The following is a 25,011-nucleotide window of genomic DNA, read 5'->3' on the forward strand; positions in this document are numbered from 1 at the left end:
GCAACTATTTCATGGTTGATTTTGAAGTATGCTTTGGATGGCTGTCTTGCTGGAATATCCAACTTTTTTTCAGCTTCAATTTCTTCATAGACTGTGGGAAATTAGCTTTTAGGTTATGTTGATATTTACTTGTATCTATTCTTCCTTCCACCCATACAATATTTACCATACTACTGGCTGCCACACAACTCCAAAACATAATAGATCCATCCTTGAGCTTAATGGTTGGCAAGGCGTTCTTTTCTTCAAATGCACCACCCTTTTTTCTCAAAATTAATCTTGTGTGATTGTGGCTGAACAGCTCAATTTTCATATCTTCAGTCCAAAGCACTTTGTTTAAAAATGTTTCAGGCTTATCAAGGTTTTGTTTTACATACTTTATGCATTTTTTTATAAGGTCATAAAAAAGATTTTTCTGTCCATTCTTCCATGTAGATCACTGTTTTATAAGCAACTCTGTACTGTGGCTATGTAGTCAACTACTCCAGTGTCAGCAAAACCTTTCAGCATGTCATTTGCAGTGATTTATGGTATGAATGATAGAACTGCCCAAAATGACTACATTTTGGGCAGTTCTATCATTTTTCTTGGTCTTCCAGGTCTTGGCTTGACTTCAGCAGTTCCATGTAACTTCTGTTTCGTTTATACATCTGTCTCCATCTGTCATTCCATGAATGGAATCAGAATACTGGGGGAGCACTACAGTTAAGCCCTTTTTGCTGTTGCAATTAATATATGTTATGAATTTAAATAAAATCAAAATATATCATTTGTGTCGTATCTACAAATTATACTGAAAAAAGAACTAAAAAATATAGAGCAGTAATGATCATAATTCAGCTCAGTTTTACATGGTTTATTATGATTTGAGCTTTATATGAGCACTCCCCTCTTACAAAGTTTCTTGGGTGATTTCACCTTTTTATTTGTGACTTCCATTTCTTAATGTTTTTGATAGCTGAATTTCCTAGCTGAAAACATTTAGAGACTTTTGTAGTCTTTCCCTGCTTTTAAGCGTGAATTACTTCCATTTTCAAATGCTCAGAAAAATGCTTTGAGGAGTCCATGGTTGTTGAAAGTGGACAGAACAATCACAGCCTCAGAGGTTTGAAGGGTCAGAGTATTTGTCCAACATTGGAAATGTCTTTACCTAACTGAAGGCCTAATGAGTCAGTCAACTCTTACGGTCTTATTAATCTTTAACAAGAGTAGTAATGACGCAACTGAAAGGGTTTCCAAACTTTGGCACACTTCACATTCACTGTTTTATTATTTTCAATCTGTAAAAAATAAGTAATAATTTTGCATTAACACTTGCAGAATGATGCCATGTTTAACTTTGTATCATGTAGAGGTTGCATCAGCTTCTGTTCACTTAGCAACATGTTGAAACAGAATATAATAAAGAAATCAGGTGAATATAAACTAAAAAGGTTTTACCAGCTTATTGTTACATTTTTATGTATGCAATAGGCAAGCTTAGGATTTATAAAATGTAAGTTTGCAATAGTGGAGGACTTTGAAGATACAGTTGTATGTAAATATTTAGGCATCCCTGGGAGAGGTTGATATTCAGCTGATTGCTTTTTAATTGATATTCAGCTTCTTGCTTGATTATATGCTGACTGCGGTCCTGCAGGCGGCAGACTGAGTCCACTTGCAGACCTACGGTCAGCTGGGTGAGTCCACCGACCTATTCCTAACCACCTGCGAACCTCACCACCTTTGATCCTGCGGATCCGCTGACCTCCCCACCTGCAGACCTCCCCAACTGTCTTTAGCAACAAAATCTCAGCTAGAAATGTCTTAAAAAGCAGTTCACCTGGTCAAAGAAAAAACCTAATGAACAACAAAAACATAAATCCAAACAAATCTAATAAAATTCTACAAAACTCTACAAACACCAAAAATCAAAACATCAGAACTTGCCTACTGCTCTCCATTCTACTTCTGAACACGCAATCAGTTTTTTAAAAAATCCCTTTAATCAATAATATTATTAATGAACAACAACCAACAATATTCTGCATAACTGAAACCTGGCTAAATGACAAGATTAAACCAATTATCACATCCAAATTACAATCTATTCCATATCCCAAGACAGAAAAGGTGGAGGCTTATTAATAATCTGCAAAAAAGAACTCAAATTAACACTAAAGAAAACTAAAATCTACCCGCCCTCTGAAGTAGCCATATTAAAATCAAATCAAATTAACATCAGATTAGTATACTGCCCTCCAGGCCTTCTCCAAAAAGACTTCTCACCCTTAATCCAACTTTTCACAAAAGAATTCTCTTCTCCTGAAACAACTTTAATTTTAGGAGATTTTAATCTTCATGAGTTACGCCAGGAACTCTGTCACAAAAAATTTAAACAAAACCTTAAAACCTGGTTATTTAAAAAAGCCTACTATTAATGAATTGAATCCTCACTACTCATCCTAATTTCCACAGTCTCTCATATATTGCTTATATTCTATTAATACAAAGTTATATATTGTATTGTATTCGTTCAGTTACTATGTTATACTGTAAAGCGCAATGCTGAATTACTGTTTGAATGTAAACCGAGGTGATGTTATTTACGTACCCCGGTATAGAAAAATCTATAAATAATATTCTGTGTGTCAGACCTTCTGATTTTTTAATACCATCTAATTTTGTTTATAATGTTGGGCAATGCTGAATTCTAGCTATAGAACATCATGTTTTACTGGCTGGTTTAGGAGTATTTTGTCAGGGGAAGTGGAACATTTCCTGCAGTTACTCTCATAAAATACATACAAATTGTGGGTTGGCTTATTCTGTCAAAATACAGCTTTTTTATGACAACAAAGTCAGCAGACCAAGGGCATTCTAAAGTCAGTTAGCAACACAAAACTTACCCAACGTCCTTGACATCACTGGCAGTGCAGAGCTGAGCACAAGGATTGATGCACAGTTCCCAATAATCTATTTCAAATAAGCAAAAAGAGAAAAATTAGTTTCATACAGTAAACATGATTGTGAAGCAATACTGAACAACTTAACATTGACATTGGAATACATTTTATACTACAAGTTCTGAAACTTATTTTACATCTATAAGCTTAACCACCAAGTTTCTATAAACAAAACAAAACATGCTTTGCTTGTTTCAGTCTGATAATCCAATCACCACCAAGCCTTTTAACCTGAGTGGCAATAAACTGATCAGATTTTTATTTTTTTTTATTTTATTTTACTTATAACAGACAAAAATGCTTTTATCAAAGAAACATTTATTAGCACGTTATAAGTTACTAAGGAATATAAAAAACTGGCCATTATGAAATTCCTTATCAGGCCCAAACTCTTAATTTTGTATTACAGTGTCTGACTTTGTACAAAAATACTTTTAAAAACAAGAACCAGAAATAGGTTGAAGTCCTATTTCCTTTATTTCTCATCAGATGCATGCACTCTGATCCAAAAAAAAGATTAGCATCAAAATCGGGAAGCTATTCTGAGTGGGTGCTGCAGTTTTAATTCTTATATAACTGTACAGATCATGATAAGCAATCAACAAATCAGCTGGCATTTAATCTATATCTAAATATTCATTAACTTTCTGTAACTAATACCTATGCATAAGCTTTCGTCTTGCTTATGTGATGTAACGGTCAACTTTAAGTATTGCAATATATAGTAACACCTTGGATACCAGAGATTATATATTTATTTATCCTAGCATTTTCTAGTTATATGTCCTCTTTGATTCACTTGCCTTATGTGATTAAATGAGGAAGTTTCTTTTTCTAACTGCGCATCCAGGGCCTTGTCAGTCACAATGCATTACTACAGGCAGGACTCTAACCACAGAATCCCTCAGGATTCTGGTATACGTTAGCTTGCTCTTTAGCCTACTCTGTCACACATCCTGCTTTAAGCTATACTGTCCAGCTAAACAACGCAGTCTCACATCTTATGACACTGTCTGCACAACTAATAAAGGAATTCATAGCTGGAATTCCTGTCAATTTCTTTCAGAATAATGCATTTGGTCTTGCCTGTATGCCTAACACCTATGATTATGAGATATCTACAGGGGCTTCTTATCGTGTTTTTTTTCCCCAACTCTCATCCATCTATCTAAAACTCACTTTTCTTGATCAGTTAAAAAAATCAATAATGCCAGTCACTTTTTAACATTTTCTTTTTGGTGATATCCTTGTAACAAACAACAATTTTTTAGAACTGTATGTCAGTTCTGCTTTTCTTTTTAACTAAAAAGAGAAGAGGGGTGAGAATAGAGGGCTGCGAACCAGGGAAGCCGGGGTTCAAATCCCACTGCTACTCCTTGTGATCTTGTGTAAGTCACTTACCTCAGGTACAAACAGATTGTGAGATCTATGTGGATAGGGAAATATTGACTGTACCTGAATGTAGTCTGCTTTGAAGTGCCTGAAAGGCGGAATATAAGTACATAAATAACTAAAACTAAGAAAGCCTTGGGGGCAATATTAAAAAAGCATAACAACTAACCTATCTGGCTAACATTAGCCAGGTAAGTTTTCCCAGATATCCATTGGGATAATCATCTCACTGAATATCCCCAAATAAAGATATCCAGCTAAATTTAATTGGATAACTTTAAACCTACTGAGCCATCTTTTGAATTTAGATTTAAAGTTATCCAGCTGACTTAGTGGAATAAATCTGAAAATTGGCTAAGTTTGCAGGATAACATAGCTCCATCTTGCAATGCCCCGGAAATCCCTATGTTATCTAGCTAAATTTTAGCCAGATAAGTGCTCAAAATATTCGGTATTTACAAGTTATCTGGTTAAATACCTTTAAACATGGACCCTTTCATTTCTAATTTATTTAAATAAGATGCTATTCTATAAGAAAATGTATTTAGGAATCCCATAGAACTATCCATGTGTGTGTGATAATGCATTATTTTTACATTTCAGAAATAATTTTTAAATATCTGCTGAGCAGATAAGATAATCAGTTAATTCTGACAGGTTCTCCTCTTAGGTGTTATTTCAGTCAAATCCAACTGGCTAGATTTTCAGCTAAATTCTCTGAAATCTAGCTGATCAAATTTAGATAAGACTTAGGGCTGTAATACGAACAGCTGTGGTTGCCTGCCAGCTATTGCTTAAAATTAAACCTTTTGAAAAAGTTGACTGCCTCATATACACAGCCACAAGACAAAGAACAAGATTTGTCATATCTGAGATTTTTACATAAATATTCTGTACATTTACATTCTTGGCATCTCCAAGACATGCTAGCAAGATGAGAACCTTCATTTAATACAGTTTTGCTCCTTCAAAAAAACAAAACAAAAAACTGCACACACCATGGGTGTGTATTAAAATCCATTTCCTACCCTCTAGTCACTGACCTTCCATGTCAGCTTGTGGGAATATTTGAGCAAACAACCCTGCATATGCCTGAATCAAAGCATTAGATGGAAGTATTTGCCCTTCTGAAACTAATGCCAAATTGTGATAAGTCAAACTAACCTTCAGATTCAAAATGTTACTGAATAGGACTCCTTATTCTTACTTTAATTATTTAAATTTCAATTATGCTATCTGAATTACTTGCAGAAACTGAGTTCTTCAGATTTCAAACAAGCTCCCTGAGGTACAGTTAGCACAATCAAAGTGACTCATTAGCAATACCTTTCTTCTGGAAAAGAAAAAAGCCCTTTCACTGGCTTTTCTATAGCTAGTTAACAAGCTCTGCCATTCCAGACTTTTTTTTTTTTAAACAAGTGAATGGATGCCAGCCAAACTAAACACGACAACACATCCCCTTTTCCCACTCATTTAGCATTTGGAAAATTTTACAGTTTGCGTTTACACAGCTTACAAACAAATACTGATTGCTACTAATGAGCCATTCAAAGTAATTACTAAATAAAACAGGAAGTTTACCTTGGGTGGCAAAAAAAAAAAAAAAGAAAGAAGGGGAGGGAGGGAGGGAGGAAGAAAGGGACATCAGCACCTCTGCTTTACCACCTTACCTTTGTCATAGTTGTGTCATCTTTCCTGGGCGTGAAAGTTCGGAAAAAGCACAAGCTGTAGAAGCCGACGACAGAGGACACCATGAGATAGCTGTGAGAATCAAGGAAAGAAAGCCTTCCTAGGAATGCAAGTATCACTCAAGTTCTCAGCAGTCTCTCAAACTTCTTAAGAACCAAACAAAAAACAAAAGCACTCTGATGGCTGAGAAGGACTGACCTGTCTTTTTTTTCTCCTTTCCTGGCAACTGTCTTAGTAAATTACCAGTGTCCCAGAAAACTAGACAAAATACTTGTTAACAGATAGAATTCTTGGCCCAAGGAAGGATACAAAATCAAAATGATTTCAATTGCAGCCCCCAGAAACCCAAAAGTGAAGAGAGAGGCATTTCCGATTCCAGGACCCTGAGAAGAAAAAACAAAAAGGAAACATCTTTCATGATTTAATGACACAGATATATTTCGGTAAAATGCCATTGAGCAGGTTAAGTCCATTCTCCTAATAGCTGTAATAGGGAAGTACCTAAACATTACAGCTCCTCTTTCCTTAGTTACCATAGCTCCCTCTCTGTTATATAGACTTAAAGAAATTCACATTTCATCTAATACTGAAGCCAGATCAAAGTAGAATCATGCAGATAAAGTCCTGAGAGTTCAAGTTCATCAGCGCTGGTGTTATCAAAGGAAGAGAGTCATTTGCCTGGCTGCTGTCCTCCGTATGCACTTTTGCACCTTATTCAGAAGCTGTTATATCTGAAACAGAGCCCTAGGAAACATGCTGTAAAAGAGCTGGTCACGTGATTATGACGTCACTGGACCGCGACGTCAGCGCTGGTGTTTAAAAAGGTGGACGCTAGGTGGGCCCCAGGCCCCTGGACTCTGGAATGTGCTCTGAAAAATGCAGTTTTGTTTTCAGCGAGTAATGCTTTGTTTTGGCGCTAGTTGTTGTATTCTTTTCCTTTTAATAATTATGATCCTCGTGGTGCTGGGAAGGGGATCACTATTCTGGTTTGAGCAAGGAAGTAAGGATTTCATCGGCTAAGGTGTTAAGATACCCTGAGGTAGCTGATTTTCCTATTCCTTCTTTAAAGGCCTGCCAGGATTCCTCCTATCTCCATGCTGGATACTAGGGATGTGAATCATTTTTTGACGATTTAAAATATCGTCCGATATATTTTAAATCGTCAAAAATCGTTAGAGCCGCGATACAATAACAATTCCCCCGATTTATCGTTAAAAAATCGTAAATCGGGGGAAGGGGGAGGGGAAGGGGGAGGGCGGGAAAACCGGCACACTAAAACAACCCTAAAACCCACCCCAATCCTTTAAAATAAATCCCCCACCCTCCCGAACCCCCCCAAAATGCCTTAAATTAAATCCCCCACCCTCCCGAATCCTTTAAAATAAATCCCCCACCCTCCCGAACCCCCCCAAAATGCCTTAAATTACCTGGGGTCCAGGGGGGGGAGGGGAAGGGGGAGGGCGGGAAAACCGGCACACTAAAACAACTCTAAAACCCACCCCGACCCTTTAAAATAAATCCCCCACCCTCCCGAACCCCCCCAAAATGCCTTAAATTACCTGGGGTCCAGAGGAAGGGTCCTGGTGTGATCTTTTACTCCCGGTCTTCTGTGCGTTGTAGAAATGGCGCCGGCGCTACCTTTGACCTGTCATATGACAGGTCAAAGGTAGCGCCGGCGCCACCTTTGACCTGTCATATGACAGGTCAAAGGTAGCGCCGGCGCCATTTTGTTTTTTTGTCCCCAGACGTCAGGAGCGTAGGAGATCGCTCCTGGACCCCCAGGGACTTTTGGCCAGCTTGGGGGGGCCTCCTGACCCCCACAAGACTTGCCAAAAGTCCATCGGGGGTCCGGAACGATCTCCTACCGCAAATCGTTTTTCCGTACGGAAAATGGCGCCGGCGCGGTAGGAGATCGTTCCGGACCCCCGATGGACTTTTGGCAAGTCTTGTGGGGGTCAGGAGGCCCCCCCAAGCTGGCCAAAAGTCCCTGGGGGTCCAGCGGGGGTCCGGGAGCGATCTCCTACGCTCCTGACGTCGGGGGACAAAAAAACAAAATGGCACCGGCGCTACCTTTGACCTGTCATATGACAGGTCAAAGGTAGTGCCAGCGCCATTTCTACAACGCACGGAGGACCGGGAGTAAAAGATCACACCGGGACCCTTCCTCTGGACCCCAGGTAATTTAAGGCATTTTGGGGGGGTTCGGGAGGGTGGGGGATTTATTTTAAAGAGTCGGGGTGGGTTTTAGGTTTGTTTTAGTGTGCCGGTTTTCCCACCCTCCCCCTTCCCCTCCCCCCCCCCACTGGACCCCAGGTAATTTAAGGCATTTTGGGGGGTTCGGGAGGGTGGGGGATTTATTTTAAAGGGTCGGGGTGGGTTTTAGGGATGTTTTAGTGTGCCGGTTTTCGATTTACACGATATTTAAAAAACCCAAACTGCGACGATCCGATTCCCTCCCCCTCCCAGCCGAAATCGATCGTTAAGACGATCGATCACACGATTCACATCTCTACTGGATACATTAATGTACGATCAATTCGGAACAAGGGTGAGCTCATTACAGACTGCTTGCTATCTGAGCATTTAGACATTGTGTGTGTACTGGAAACCTGACATGACAAACATGACATTGTACTCATGAATAATGCTTGTTCTGAGGGGTATGCATATATTAAACAAACGAGAGGAAGCAAGAAAGGGAGAGGGATAATGATATTTTTAAAAATATCTTACGAGGTAAAAAGAATAGTTTTAAATAAGAACATAAGAAATTGCCATGCTGGGTCAGACCAAGGGTCCATCAAGCCCAGCATCCTGTTTCCAACAGAGGCCAAAACCAGGTCACTAGAACCTGGCAATTACCAAAACACTAAGAAGAACCCATGCTACTGATGCAATTAATTCTATAACATATACCAATACAAGGGACGCTTGTGTTCTGGTATTACTTATGTACGGTGGCTTTTATTCAAGGACAGCCAATTTTGTGGGTGTCCTTCTTTATAGCCCCGTCTATTAATCTTTATTATCCAAAATTCAATGTAGATTTTCGTGTTTTTCTATTTTTTCTTTTTCTTTCTCTTTTTGTCTAAAAAAACCCCTTATTAGTAATACCCCTTATAAGTAATACCAGAACACAAGCGTCCCTTGTATTGGTATATGTTATAGAATTATTATTGAAGGGAAGAGGTTGGTTGATGAACTGATGCAATTAATAGCAGTGGCTATTCCCTAAGTATAATTGATTAATAGCCATTAATGGACTTCTCCTCCAAGAACTTATCCAAACCTTTTTTGAACCCAGCTACACTAACCACATCCTCTGGCAACAAATTCCAGAGCTTTATTGTGTGTTGAGTGAAAAAGAATTTTCTCCGATTAGTCTTAAATGTGCTACTTGCTAACTTCATAGAATGCCCCCTAGTCCTTTTATTATTCGAAAGTGTAAATAGAGTCACATCTACTCGTTCAAGACCTCTCATGTTCAAATACCTATTGAATCAATGCTGATAAAAGTTCACAATTGGTTTATCTGCACTATTTATTTTCCACCTGGTCAAAGGTGGGATGATTTGTGACTCTTAAATGACTTTGTGAGCAGTTTAGTGCTGAGGTTTACAATAACTGGCTATTTCAATTTGCACTTTGAGGATAGCAATTCCTTTGGGTTACAGGAATTCTCACTGTTGCTACAAGCATTATCGATGGTACAATTGATTTCTGGGCCAACCCATATTGCAGGGCATACCCTTGACCTGTTATTGTGTAGAAATTGTCACCACCATCTCTTGAAGGGTATTGCTAAGAGAGATGTACTGGTCTGACCACTCATTGACTTCACTCTATCACTGGGAGCAAAAGGGATAACAAAAGAACATTAAGGGAAAAGAAGTATAGGCAGCTGAATTTGGATTTAGATAAATTTAAAGAGTGCTGGTTAGGGAAAGCAGATGTCTAACTGGGACGAATTGTCTCTAACTGCAATAGTTGAGAAGTGGCAGACCTCGCTCATGCAAACATACGATCAGGTGGCCCCTCCATATAACGCTCTCTGAGAAAAGGGAAAGTGCGCAATCTGGTATGTATCTAGTGCTGCTGAGGCTAAGAGACTTGTTAGAAAATATGAGAAACAATAGAGAAAGCTGAAAAATGAGGGGTCTTTAGATGCTTATAAGGCACTGATGGGTTACCGTGAATGTTGCCTGAAGGAAAAGAGCGATTATTGTGTGTCACATTTAGAGCTATCAATCAATAAACCTTTCACTATAGTTAAGTGATTGACTAAAAAGCCTGCTATAGTGGAGATCCATTTTTCTGATTGTGATTCATTAGCAGACTTTTTTTGATAATAAAATTCTGAGTCTGCAGCAACAAATTGGCCCTATATTGAGTGATTTAGTCTGTACACATGAAAGCTCCCTGTAGGGTGAATGGACAGAATTTGATATGATATCATCGAAGGAAGTGGGGGGGTCAAAGTGTTGGGTTTGAAATCGATCTTTTCTGTATTGGATCCATGTCCCTTCTTTGTTATTAAAAATCTGAAGAATGTTATATTTCACATCATGAAAAAGATGATCAATAGGTCCCCTTGAGTGATGGCGATGTCCCTGAGGTCTAGAAACAGACCACAGTAAGGCTTATCAAGAACGACTATAATTTGCCATCCACTGAGTTAGCAAATTACTGTCCCATATCGAATTTGCTAACTATTGCAAAAGTTTTAGAAAACATTGTGTTGTAACAGCTGGAAGATTATATGCATAATAGGCCGATTTTGGATGTGAATCAATTTGACTTCCGTAGAAATCATTCAGAGTACTTATTACTGACCTTAACAGATACTCTATTGGGCTGCCTGGATCAGGGTTCCTCTGGTATCCTGCTCCAATTAGATTTTTCTGCAGCCTTTGATACTCTACACCATGAGCCTTTGCTAAGGAGTAGGCATGCCCATGGTGTGGGAAGTACTAATCTTGAATTGATTTTGGTCATAGGGTACAAACCGTCCAGATGGGACTCGACATTCTCTAAGGCACAAAATTTGGTGGAGTGTACCGCAGGGTTCAGCATTATTATCAGTGCTTTTAAACATTTATTTGGCTCCTATAGAAGCCCTTTATCAGTCAATGAATGTTAAATATTTTATATATGCTGATGATAATCAATTTTTTTGCCATGCAACTCCGGTGGTGATATATCTGAAGCCAAATTGCAAGAAATAGACGACTACAAGCATGGTTGACTGACCATAGTTTGTTTAAACTTGAAGACAAAGATCCTTGGGTAGGTAAAGATTTTGAGTCAAAGAACAGAGGGGAAGTTTGGTTATCCAAAGCCTTAGTGGTGCCAATTCAGTCTGGGGGTCTCTCTGGACTCTCAATTGTCCATTAAACAGATTTGCCATGTTACAAAAATTACATTCGATAAACTTAAGCTGGTTTGACCATTTAAAAGCCTGTTACCTTCGGTTTATTTTCAGATGATTGTTCAGGCCTTGGCCCTAAGCCACTTGGATTATAGTGGAGTAATGTACAAGGTTCTTCTAGATAGGTTAATACATGTATTGCAGCTGGCACAGAATGTGGCTGTCAGAGTTATAACTGGGACATCTAGAAGAGAACATATAACCCTAGTTTTGAGGGATCTACATTGGCTCCTAGTCAAATGGAGGGTCAGATTTAGGTTGGTGATTATTGTTTTCAAACTCTTGAGGAATTCCTTTCCCTATGTTAGACTATATCAAATCCTACATTCCAGGGCATATATTGAGGTCAGAGGGTACTCAACTGCTGGCCATTCCCCCAGTCAAAAGGTTTAAATGGGCTCAGACTAGGGCGAGCGTTTTCTCTTCAGCAGCTGCTAATGAATGGAATAAATTGTCAGTTGAGCTCAGACAGCAGCAGGTTCTTAACATGTTTTGAAAGGCCTTACAGATCGTGCTTTTTGAAGAGGCATTTGTATGAAACAGCATGATTTAGTTTTCATTATTTTAAATGTTATAAGTATGTGTTTTGATAGTTTTTATATAGATGTAATGTTTAGTACATTTGCTTTTATTGTACATGTAATGCGTTTTTTGTATTATGTAGATTTTATGATTGTCTTATAATCCGCGCTGAACAGATTCTCAGAAGTGGCAGAATATAAGTATTTTTAAATACATAAATAAATCACTGGTAATATTAGGCATTTGGCACAACTCGCACACAAAGCAGATTTCACTATTTCTCCAGACTTTGAAACCTGTTCCACATCTGCCTCTGCCAGTTCCATGCAAGTCTGTCATGGGATAATGGGGCTTCTTGGGGTGGCCCTGTCCCATGGCAGGGGGAGAGGGGGCAAGAGGGGGGGGGGCACAAGGGGAGGATCAGGGATTCTTTGGAGGGAGGGCAGAGACCTCGATGTTTTGTGGAGCTCTTGGAAGGGGGTAGGGTGTTCGCAGCATTGATATGGGGTGTGGGATGAAATGTCCCGTGCTAACTGGTCCTTTCATTTCAGGTTGATTTCATCACTCGTCATGTGCATGCTACATGTTCTGGGCTAGCATGGATATTGTGTGTCATTGCTCTAAAAACCAGTTTTGCGGTAAAAGATCTAAAATTTTGTGCATAGGCAGCTGGTGATTTCAGCATACATGCTAAGTTTTTATTTCATGCACACAAAACCCTTTTTTTTTTTTTTTAAACTTAAGGTGTCTATGCACTGAAACTTAACATATTCAGAACATAATAGTTTATTATCAATTTTCCCCACACATTTATAAATTTTCTATATTATGGACAAGTTTATAAAATCAATATTTCTGCTCAACTTTAGCATCAATACATAAATTACACAAAGTACAGCAATGCACCTCACTGCAATTCACACTTTCTGCTTTGTAGGAGAAAGACTGAGGGGCTTATGAGGTGGCATACACACAGAAACTCTTGCACATGCTTAGTAAGGCTTTTACTGAGCTCTGAGAGCTGGGTCCATGTTGGCGCTGTCGGATGCCATCAACTACACATGTCGGCTGATTTATGTCTGCTTGTTGATGGAGAAAGGTGAAACAATGATGCTACGTAAAACAAAACTTGGGACTAGTTCTAGTTACCTACCCAGATTCTTAGAGTAAAGACTAATTTATGTGCTGCTCCTGGTCCGAGATCTGCTGGGTCAACTGCAGACTGAACCTGTAAATCTGACTGTTCTTCCCAAGGGATTAAGCTATAGAACACAGCTCAGTTTAATTTTTTCTCATTTATAATCTTGTTCCTAGCAACATCTTCATCTCAATTCATTTTTTTACATTGTCAGTTCTGAATGTAACAGTATGTCTGTTAAAGGCCAATTTTCACTTGCTCAAAGTATATAAATGAAAAGGTTCGTTTTTACACAAATTTGGCTGTCATTTGATTTTACTGCCTATGCAATTTTGTCCTGTAAAATGTTCACTGTATTGTTTAAGTTCGAAAGAAATTCATCGCAATACTAAGAAGTACTGAAGATAAAATGACAACCTTAACTGTCTGCTAGGGGTTATTCCTTAAATTTGTTAAACATGCAGGGTCCTGGATAACCTACAAACTACTCTCACCCTGATCCACTATACCTCAATCCAACTGATGTTCTTTTTTTCTGTTAATGCTCCTACAATTCTCTTTACATAGTTGATTTAGGTTAAAAGAAGATCCATTGAATCTATCTTCTTCTGATTGCCTAGCACCTCGCTATCTGATAATTCAGGGGAAGGCTTAAAACCCTGGATATCAGTAACTAATTCCTCAGGAAGAAGAAAATTCTCTGGACTCAGAATTGCTGGATTAGCACTTTTCCCCTTGCATGTGGTTACAGCATTGTATCTTTTTCCTCTAAAATGTTGTCCAATTTATTTTTGAACTGATTTACTATTAAAGCTATAACTACTTCTGTTAGAAGCATGTTACCACGCAGTAAAAAAAAATCCTTTTTTTTTTTTTTTTTTTTTTTTTTTTAAAGCAGTGAAATATTTATCCCTTAATCTTAAGGAATGCCTTTTTCTTTTGTCTGTTGCCAGTTTCATAAAAAGATCACTTGTAATATGTAGTGTCCTTTGATGTATATAAGCAAAATATAGATAAGCAAAATTATAGCCAAACTAAAACCTGCAACACATCCTCTTGACCCGATACCAGCCACCCTGCTAAAACAAGTAAACCAGACAATAACCCCTACAATCACAACGCTAGTCAACCTCACCCTTGAGGAAGGTTATATGCCCCAAAATCTAAAACAGGCAGTTATAAAACCAATTTAAAAAAATAAATCTGGACGACCTGATGATTGGAATAACTATCGTCCGATCTCCAACTTAACCTTCATCGCAAAAATATTTGAAAAGCATTCCTTACCCAACTGGAAAATCATCATGAATAGTGCATACTGCTACTGTTCCTAGTTATGTTATGTTATATTATCCAAGTTGTTCACTCCCTTCTGCATTGTAAGACATATGTTGTCATTGTTTTCTACTTGTTATAATGTAAACCGGAGTGATAAGTAATTCTGTTACCTGAACTTCGGTATAAAAAAAGTTATAAATAAATAAATGAAGATAATAAGACACTTTATCCTAACCAATTTGGATTCTGGAAAAAAAACACTCAACTGAAACTCTTCTTCAGTCCTTAACTGATCCTATTTTACGAGGTTCAGACTCAAACAAATCATACTCAAACAAATCAACTGATTTAACAGTTGCCTTCGACACTGTTGACCATATCCTTCTATGCCAACAGTTGAAAACATCAAGACAGATGAAAATGTGCTGAAATGGGTCACCTCTTTCCTCACAGATAGATCATTCCAAGTAAAATTTGACAATTTTAAATTAATAACTTTTGGCTAAAATAGCTTCATTCACCTCACCTTTTAACCATGCCAGTTATTTTGCCTTCCTTCCACCTTTCTTAATGCATGGAATACATCTGGACTGTGCTTCTAGGATGGTTTGTTTATTTATTTATTTATTTATTTATTTATTTATTTAACAATGTCCATGCCTGTTGTGCACTTTTTATCTTTGTAGCTGCATCATTCAGTTTTTTTTTCTATTTTTCTCATTTTATCAGTTTCTCTTTTGAAAGTTTAGCGCTAGAGCCACAAGATTTACTTACTGTCCCCCTTCCAGTCAATTCAAATTTGATCATATTATGATCATGCCAAGCAGCCCCACCACTGTTACCTCTCTCACAAAAGCCTGTGCTCCACTGAGAATTAGATCTAAAACTGCTCCCTCTCACATTGGTTTCTGAACCAACTGCTCCATAAAACTGTCATTTATTCCATCTAGGAACTTTCTCTCTCTAGCATGCCCCGATGTTACATTTACCCAGTCAATATTGGGGTAATTGAAATCTGAATAAGCCAAAAGATAGCAGAAGCAAAACCCTGCACTACGCAAGTAACCCAACACAACGTGCAAGGAAAAAGTTTCAGTTCCACCACAATATACTGTGTAAATTTTCAGTTTTTATTCTTACAGTCAGTAGAGAACGGCAACTCCACGTTTGTATATATAACCAGGTATCAGTCCCCCGACATGGTCCCGTGTTTCGCTGGTGGCTGCATCGGGAGGGACCACATTGAATATAAATTATCCTTTAATTGAATCATGATTCAATTAAAGGATAATTTATATTCAATGTGGTCATGATTCAATTAAAGGATAATTTATATTCAATGTGGTCCCTCCCGATGCAGCCACCAGCGAAACACGGGACCATGTCGGGGGACTGATACCTGGTTATATATACAAACGTGGAGTTGCCGTTCTCTACTGACTGTAAGAATAAAAACTGAAAATTTACACAGTATATTGTGGTGGAACTGAAACTTTTTCCTTGCACGTTGTGTTGGGTAATTGAAATCTCCCATTATTATTGCACTACCAGTTTGGTTAACTTCCCTAATTTCTCTTAGCATTTCACTGTCCGTTTCACTATTTTGACCAGGTGGACAGTAGTAAACTCCTATCACTATTCTTTTTCCCAACACACAAGGGATTTCTACCCATAAAGATTCAATTGTACATTTAGTCTCGTGCAGGATCTTAGACTCTATGCCAGACCTGGGCAAGGGACGGCCCGCGGGCTGAATCCGGCCCGCCCACTGCTGAGAGCAGACGGGGAATGAGGCACTGCTGCCTTCCCTTGCAGAAGGAAGGCAGCAGTGCCTCATTCCCCGTCTGAATGAACTGCTGCCTTCCCTTGCAGAAGGGAAGGCAGCAGTGCCTCATTCCCCGTCTGAATGAACTGCTGCCTTCCCTTGCAGAGGGAAGGCAGCAGTTCATTCTCCGCTCCCTCACTCCCCGATTGGCCGGCCAATCGGGGAGCGGAGAATGAACTGTTTTTTTTTTTTTTACAGCGTCCGGGGGGAGGGGGGGGAGGAGGGAGTGACTCGAGCGAAGGCACGCTGTCCGATTGGCCGGTGCTGGGCAAGCCTTGCCCAGTACCGGCCAATCGGACAGCGTGCCTTCGCTCGAGTTTCTTTCCTACATATGTCACGGAGTTTTTTGCCGGTCCGCGGCGCGCGCTCCCGGTCTCTCCCGCTGCCGTTGCCGCTGGGCTGTCTCACGTTCAAGCCCAGTGGAAACGGCAGCGGTGTTGGAAGAAGCTATGGCACCCGCGGCTGGCCTTTTCTTCTTCCCGCGCCTGCCCCTCCCGTGACCCGAAACAGGAAGTGATACAGGGAGCGGTGCGCGGGAAGGAGAAAGAGCCGTGCCGCGTCGGCTGCAGCATCGGCCCCCGAGCAATTGAACCAGCCGGCAATCGAGAAGAGAGTCAGCAGCATGAGCCTCCCACGGCCGAAGGGATTCTTCTTTCTTGGCCTGCGGGGGCTCATGCTGCTGACTCTCTTCTCGATTGCCGGCTGGTTCAATTGCTCGGGGGCCGATGCTGCAGCCGACGCGGCACGGCTCTTTCTCCTTCCCGCACACCGCTCCCTGTATCACTTCCTGTTTCGGGTCACGGGAGGGGCAGGCGCGGGAAGAAGAAAAGGCCAGCCGCGGGTGCCATAGCTTCTTCCAACACCGCTGCCGTTCCCACTGGGCTTGAACGTGCTGACAGCCCAGCGGCAACGGCAGCGGGAGAGACCGGGAGCACGCGCCGCGGACCGGCAAAAAACTCTGTGACATATGTAGGGGGAAGAGGAAGTGAGTAAGAGAGAGTGAGAAGCAGCCAGCCAGCCTGTGTGTGATTGAGTGGTCAGAGAGCTGATGTGTGTGTGTATGTGAGAGACAATGAAAGTGATTGCTCAGGGAGATGACTGATGTGTATGTGAGAGTGTGAGGCATTAGTCAGGGAGGTGACTGATGTGTGTGTGTGTGTGTGTGTGTGTGAGAAAAAGCATGGAAGTGAGAAGTCTGGGTATGTGGGAAAGCATGAGCATAAGAAGCCTGGCGTTGTGGGAGTGAGAAACCTGGGTGAGTGTGCATGCATGAGAGAGAGAGACTGCTTGGTAAGGTGACTGTGTGTGTGAGAGAAAAAGACTGGTGTGTGTGAATGTGAGAGAATGTGATTCAGGGAATGAGAAGCCTGTGCACGGGGAGAGTGAGCATGGAAATGAGAGAGACTGGTGTGTGTGTAACAGAGAGAAAGTGATTATGGGAATGAGAAGCCTGTGCATGTGAAGAGAGTGAGCATGAGAGTGAGAAACCTGGGTGTGTGTGAGACACAGCATGGGAGGGAGAAGCCTGTATATCTGAAAGAGAACTTGGGAGTGGGAAGCCTGTGTGTGTGTGTATGCATGAGTGAGATCAGGTGACTGGTGTGTGTGTGTGTGAGAGAGAGAGAAAAAGTGATTATGGGAATGAGAAGCCTGTGCATGTAAAGAGTGAGCATGGGAGTGAGAAACCTGGGTGTGTGTGAGACACATCATGGGAGGGAGAAGCCGGTATATCTGAAAGAGAACATGGGAGTGAGAGACTGGTGTGTGTGTGTGTGTAAGAGAGAAAGAAAGTGATTTTGGGAATGAGAAGCCTGTGCATGTGGAGAGAACAAGCATGGGAGTGAGAGACTGGTGAGTGAGTGTGTGTGTGTGTGTGTGTGTGTGTGTGTGTGTGTGTGTGTGTGTGTGTGTGTGTGTGAGAGAGAGAGACAGAGAAAGTGATTATGAGAGTGAGAAGACCATATATGCAAGTAGAACACGGGAGTGGGAAGCCTGTGTGTGTGTGTGTGTATGGCATGAGAGAAACTGTTCAGGAAGGTGACTGGTGTGTGTGTGCCAAAGACTGTTTGGGAGATGATTGGTGTGTGAGAGACAGAAACTGGTCATGGGGGCATGATTGGTATGGTGTGTGTGTGAAAGACATGGGCACTAAGGAAGAGGACCATAAGTATAGAGCTTAGCTTCTACTGCTGCTTCTGGTGTGTGCCATGGCCTGCAGGGAAGGGGAGTAGGAGAGCTGCTGGAGGGGGTAAGTAAAGGTGGCTTTAAGTTTATTTTTCTTGACTGCCATTTTAATTGTATGATGTCTGCTTTTTTGAAATATTTTATTGGTGTTTGGAGAATGTTTAATAGTTTTTATGAGTTTTTAATTGTTGGATGTTATTCTGTTCATAGCTGTTTAGAAACATTTATTCTGCTTATTAGTATAGTTTTACAATTATTTCTGTTTGGGGATCTATAGCTGCTTGTTAGTTCTGTTTTCCTAATAAGAGGTGTATTGGTGTTTAGGGTCTGATGTAATATTTGTAGTGTTGCCTTTTCATAGATAGGGTTGCTCCTGTTTGAGTGTATTCCATAATACAGGTGTAACTGTGTGCAGATTAGTTTATGTGCATTACTACAGATCCTGGGAGTATGTTAGGTCGGTTCTGTGTCTGTTACCGAGATGAGATATTTTGCTAGCATGTAAGCGTTTGTATCGGTCTTATTTGTTGTGTTTTCTCAGAGGACATACATTGGTGGTAAACTGCTGTCTTTTCATAAGGAGGACTATTGAGAACTGAGTTAATTATATTAGTCCGGCCCTCTAAAACCATCCCAATTTCTCATGTGGCCCCATGGGAAAATTAATTGCCCACCCCTGCTCTATGCCATCCTGGACATAAAGCATCAGGCCGCCACCAAGATGCTCCTCTCTGCCACTGTGATATAATTTGTACCCCGGTATAGCACTTCCCATTTGGTTATCCTCCTTCCACCAAGTCTCTGAGATGCCAATTAAGTCTATGTCATCATTCACTGCTATACACTAATTCTCCCATCTTACTTCGTAGACTTCTGGCATTAGCATACAAACATTTCAAAGTGTGCTTGTTTGTATTTACATTTTGCTTTTCAGTTGACAGGGATAAATTGGAATCTTTTAGCTCAGGTGAGTTTTTAGTTACAGGCACTTGGACTACTTTTCTTATTATTGGAACCTCACTGCCGGGATGCCCTAACTCTAATGCCTCACTAGTATCCTTTGAAAATACCTCCCTCCAAACCATGTGCTGCTGAGCAACTGTCAACTTTCCCCTTGGCTCTAGTTTAAAAGCTACTCTCTCTTGTTTTTAAAGGTTAGCGCAAGCAGCCTGATTCCACTGTGGTTAAGATGGAGCCCATCCCTTCGGAAAAGTCTCCCCCTTCCCCAAAAGGTTCCTCAGTTCCTTACAAAACTGAATTCTTCTTCCTTGTACCATCATCTCATTCACGCATTGAGTCTCCGGAGCTCTGCCTGCCTCTGGGGACCTGTGCGTGAAACAGGGAGCAAACGTTTGCTCCCTACCTGACTGACTACCTAGTTAAAATAAAACATACGAACACACTAAATAATATACCCCAATAGTTTACTTCTCTCCAATACTTTTAAGTTTTAAAAATTTCTCCAAGCAGTACTTACTGATTCTTTCCAGCCACCAGCAAGGTGATCCTATCCTCTCAGTGCTCCCACTGTGTACCTGGCTATGTTTTGAATCTTTTTGAATATGGGCGCATATTCAAAAATATGGACCCTGACCACCCTTAACTGATTACTGAAAAATTAATTAAATCTTTTGGGACTGCTTTTGCTATCTTTACCAATATTTCTTTTATTGTTAACTTTAGTTTGTTCTTTTCCACTCTTTTCCTATATAGTTTTCAAAGGCTCTTTGTGCCCCTTCCCTTTCCATTATTTTAAATGCAAATCTCCTCTCAAATATTTGCTACTGGCCTCTTGGTTCAGTCACACAGATAGATGAAATAAAGGGTCTATGGGATCCAGAAATTAGACTGACTTTATTCAAAAGCAAGACCTGTGAAGATAGCCTCTGCAATTGCATAAAATAGATGGTCAAGGTATCCTACAAGCATGGCCACTTCGGGGGGTCAGACAACATTCTCAGAGATCTGCACCAATGATCCTGGGTCTTTCAATGGCTCTTGATACTGATGACCTTGGCTCTGTGCTTGAGTGCTTAGCAACCTATGTTTGGCATGTGCTGGGAGAATAGACATTCTCTGGCCCTAGCAAAGGCCTCCAGCAGTTGACACAGCTCTGTAGGCTTTCTGCTTTGGCAGCCTCAATGCCAGTTTGGTGGAACTGGGCTTCTTCTTAATCATCTAATGCCTCTCTCTGTGAGACCGGATGGCCCTCCGCGATATCCTTGCACAGATGCCACAGTTGACATCATGGTCATCGTCCAGATACATGTAAGCATGTCAAGTGGAGGTTTGTAAGGGATACCTTTTAACTGCAGTCCAGGTAGTTCTGAAAGTTGCTGGTCTTCTTTTCTACCACTACCCAAAAAATAACTGAAGCAAAACCAAATGTTAAATGATTGCTTCAAAAGAAAGATGGAAAGAAAGAAAGAAAAAAAAAAAAAGAGGCATTGATTGCAATCCCTGCAAAGAGCCACGAAAAGATGGGTTCAACGCAAAAATGGAAAAAATTAAATAACTCTTAGAAAACAAGATACTAGTAGGGAAGAGAAAAAGCTATTGGATGGTAAGAAAACAAAGGGAAACAAAATCACTGATTTTGAGTGAGCTGTTCCGAGACAGAAAAATATGCCCCTGGAAGCCGCATAAAAACCAAGACTAATGCATGCTGCAGGTGCACAACAACTACTGCTCTGGAAGGGGATGTTTGGTTTGTGTCATCAGGATGATATCACCTGACACCTAGTTGTTTTCCTCAGAGGATGATATATATTATTCTAAAATAAAAAAAAAAATCATGTTCCAATGAAACAAACAAAAATCTACCATTCTTTGTGCTGCTTTTACTTCCCCAAACCAGTATAAAGTATTCCCTGAAAGTTTCAATTATGATAAAACTTCCTACCACAGATCAGGAGGAAAGGGCCCAAAACCCCCACAATATTCTAATATTTCAAATGATTTAGGGATGAAGCTATAATAAAATAGCATAGAAGAAGTTCATAAACTTTAGAACTTTAATCAACTGTAGTTTGACTTGCTAAAAATATATTTATGAATCTACTGCTGCGTGTGAATACTGTATTTCATATATTATGGTATTATACCCACATACATCCAGAGTCTACAACCCCCTTGATCATTTTTCACATTTTCTTCTGTCAGTGAATCAGTCTTGCAATTTTTTTTTTCAAATCAACATTTCTTAGGGCCAAAAATGTTTTATTGGAGGACAAAGCATATATAAATCCAAAAAGAAAACTGAAATCCAATGGGCTAAGTCTCCATCCTCTTGAGTCAATACTTGTTGGAAGCATATTTGGCAGCAACTACAGCTGTGAGTCTGCTGGGATAGATCGCCAACTTTGCACACCTGTATTTGTCAATATTAGCAAGCCACAACTGAGCTGAACACACAGTTGTTGGTACTGTTCGTTGAGCTCAGTTTTTTGCAGTTTCTATTTTGTTTGAGTTTGTCAATCTTAGACCATCCTTCTTTACAAAACTGTTCAGTGCTACATGAGAGGCTTGAAGAGCCTGATGGACAGCAATCTTCAAATTATGCCACAGAGTTTTGATTGGATCCTGACTAGCCCACTTCAGGACACTTACCTTTTGTTCCTTAGCCACTGCAGTGTAATTTTTGGTTATGTGCTTTGGTTCATTGTCATGCTGGAAGATGAAATCCATCCCAGTTTCAGATTTTTTTTTTTTTTTTTTAAACAAAGGGCAGCCAATTTTCCTCAAGGACTTTTCTGTACTTTTCTCCATTCATTGTCTATCCTGACAAGTGCCCCAGTCACTGCTGAGGAGCATCCTCATACTCTGATGCTGTTTCACAGTATGGATGGTGTTCTCTGGGCAATGTGCTGTGTTGGTCTTGTGCCAAATCTAACCCTTTGCATTCAAGCCAAAAGGTTCCATTTTAGTTTCATCACGCTACAAAATTTTTTACCATATGGTTAAATCTCCCTCTACTGTTCCTTGCATATCTCAAATCGGATTCAAAGGAGGCTTTCTTTAGTGACCTTCTTCTTGCCATCCAAGCATACAGGCAAGATTTATGAAATGCTTGGGATATTGTTGTCACATGCACACTTTGACCAGTTTTGGCATTGGAAGCCTGTAACTCTTTCACAGTTGCCAATGACATCTTGGTTGCCTCCCTATCAGTCTCTTTCATGCTTGATCATCCAATTTGGAAGGTTGGCCTTGACTGTGATCTGAGAACTTTGCAATTCTTTTATATCCATTGTGCCTTTCCACAACTTTGTCCTGGATTTCTTTTGACAGCTCCTTGGGGCTCATAGTTAAGTCTGTGTTGAAATGCACTACCCAGTGTTGTGTCCGGTGCTAGACAGCTTCACCCCGTTTGCCTCACCTTCTTCACAGCTCCTCCAGCTTACCTAGGAAAGATGGCTACCAACGTGTCTACAAGCCGACCTCTCCAGCATCCCCGGAACGGCTATGGTGCAGCCTCCCGCCATGCTCCTCCCAGGTACCTACTAGGGTGCGCACGCGTCACCCACGTCTTTATTCCAACCTTGGCAAGAACCTTGGGGGCGACCCCCTTTGCTGACATCACGCCATCCGGGTATATAACCTATACTAATTTGCTAACTCGTTGAGTTAGCAAGGACTCAAATCCGTTCCTGTCTACGCTACTCTGCCGCTTCCATGCTGCCGCTGGAAGCTCTCTCTCTGCCCTTCGGGGTAACTGCTAACCTGGGTACCCGCTCTTCGGGGGCCCTCTGCTTTATTTCAGGTGCCTTACAAGGAACAGGTACTCGCTCCTCGAGGGCCTGCTCTCCCTGCCTCGGTGCCTGTACCATCTTCTTCAACCTGGTGGAATCGCATCCCTACAGCAAACATCTAGTGAGGACTCTAACTCTCAGTCTATCTCATCCACAGTACTACCTTGCTGGGAAACCTGCTTTGGAACCTCCCTATACCAACAGGGTGAGAAGGGCTCCCTCTACCAAGGTCCCTGAGACTGCTACAACTAAACTGCCTCATTACTGCCACCTCTGGTGGTACTCTTCAAGCTGTATAATAAAGAACTAACTGCGTTTGTGCGTTCTGAGTCTAGCCCAGTACTGTGGCTCCTCACGGGGCTCCTCCCTGTGGGCGTGTCATCTGCCACAGTACCCAAGGATCCACCCAAACACTGCTTAACCATAACACCCAGCAAACAGAACCAACATGAACTGCTGAATTTAAATTAGTACATGTTAACATAAGTGGAGCCACATTCACTTTGTGTTTGCTATTGAAGGTGATAGGTTGCACCAGAGCTTTAAGAATTTAGGATTGCTACAGAAGTACCAGGGAGAGGCATGAACACTTATCCAACTAAGCTATTTCATATTTTTATTTCTACTTCATTTTGTAAAACACTCTGGAATATATTTTTCGATTGGCAGGTGTGAATTAGGATGTGTTAATACATGGACAGACAGTACTTAACACATTTTACTTCCAGGCTATAAGGCAACAAAAAGTGAATATTTTGGAAGGGGGTGTAGACCACCCATAGCAACTGCAGACATACACACAAATTCAAATATAAGTAGCCACAACTCTTCCTGTATCTCAACAAATCTTCTGCAGCACAAGAATTAGAATATTACTGTACCCTTGAGCCTTTTGGCATAGCTGTCTCATCAACCAGTAGGCGAAGAATGTTGCAAGCAACCAAGACAACAGAACACGACTGTGAAAACAAAAAATGTGGTCAACTCAGTCTGAAGACATTCAATAATATGCAAATATAACAGCAAAACATGCAACATAATGAAAAATTTGCATCTGAAAATACTAACACAGAAAGGGCTTCTGCAACAAACTATCAAAAAATCAGAATCAGAAAACAATTATGGCTAACAAACAGACTGAAGATGCTTGACATGCCATGTGTGAAAACTTACTGTCTCAATGAGAAGCAGGATCATGACAGCTGGATATACCAAGTTCCTCTCCCATGCAGAAGCCTTTTTCCGTCGTTCTTTCAAAAAAATGACAAATGCAGTATTGCAAATAATTTGGAGATTTCTTATGCTGATTACAGTCATATAAACATCCAGTATGTTGGAAGGTATCAGTGTGTTTTCAATTTAATCTTGAACTATATAATTAAATTCAATGTACAGATAAACCAAGTTAAAAAGTGTTTTATCAAACAGAGGCAACTGAAAGTGCCAGTAATATCGTTTTTTAAATCTCTAGTAGGGAAATGAAAAAATGAGATTGGCAACTGTAGGTGAGGAAAATGTAAAATACAACAGCAGCAGCAGCAGCATCACTCAAATTTCAACAAGTTTTGGGGGTATGATGAATTATAATGAAGAGCGATACTGAATCCATTAACATCTTCATCAGGGATTCTTTAAAGGTGGGCAATACTGTTGATTAGTAATATTGTGCTTTGTATTTCTTTAGTTTACTTTTTATGTTAAAAGTTTTTCTGCTTTTGAGCTCTAAAGGTGAAATATAAATCCATGAAATTATGTAGAGCATATCTGATTATTACAGTGTTTTCCATAGATAGCAGGATAAATTACTCTGGTAGCACCAAATGGACTTCTCTCCAAGCTGTAGAGCTTTGAGCTCTACT

The 25,011-nt window shown here is 40.4% G+C and overlaps 1 protein-coding gene across 4 annotated transcripts in view; it reads right to left on the reverse strand.

The window, feature by feature from the left end:
- Window positions 1-25,011, reverse strand: part of LMBR1 (limb development membrane protein 1) — a 400,337-nt gene that overhangs the window by 39,717 nt on the left and 335,609 nt on the right. For 3 of the 4 annotated variants that reach the window (XM_029588492.1, XM_029588493.1, XM_029588494.1), the window contains exons 11-15: window positions 24,326-24,402; window positions 24,034-24,111; window positions 6,336-6,409; window positions 6,008-6,098; window positions 2,889-2,955 (exon numbers count right to left, since the gene is read on the reverse strand). In XM_029588492.1, coding sequence (XP_029444352.1) covers window positions 2,889-2,955; window positions 6,008-6,098; window positions 6,336-6,409; window positions 24,034-24,111; window positions 24,326-24,402 — 387 coding nt within the window. Of the gene's footprint in view, window positions 1-562; window positions 1,281-2,888; window positions 2,956-6,007; window positions 6,099-6,335; window positions 6,410-24,033; window positions 24,112-24,325; window positions 24,403-25,011 lie in introns of those variants that run through there. The other variant, XM_029588495.1, reaches the window with a different exon arrangement.

Source organism: Rhinatrema bivittatum, chromosome 2 (genome assembly GCF_901001135.1).
Source record: "Rhinatrema bivittatum chromosome 2, aRhiBiv1.1, whole genome shotgun sequence".
In the NCBI taxonomy this organism is placed as follows: domain Eukaryota; kingdom Metazoa; phylum Chordata; class Amphibia; order Gymnophiona; family Rhinatrematidae; genus Rhinatrema; species Rhinatrema bivittatum.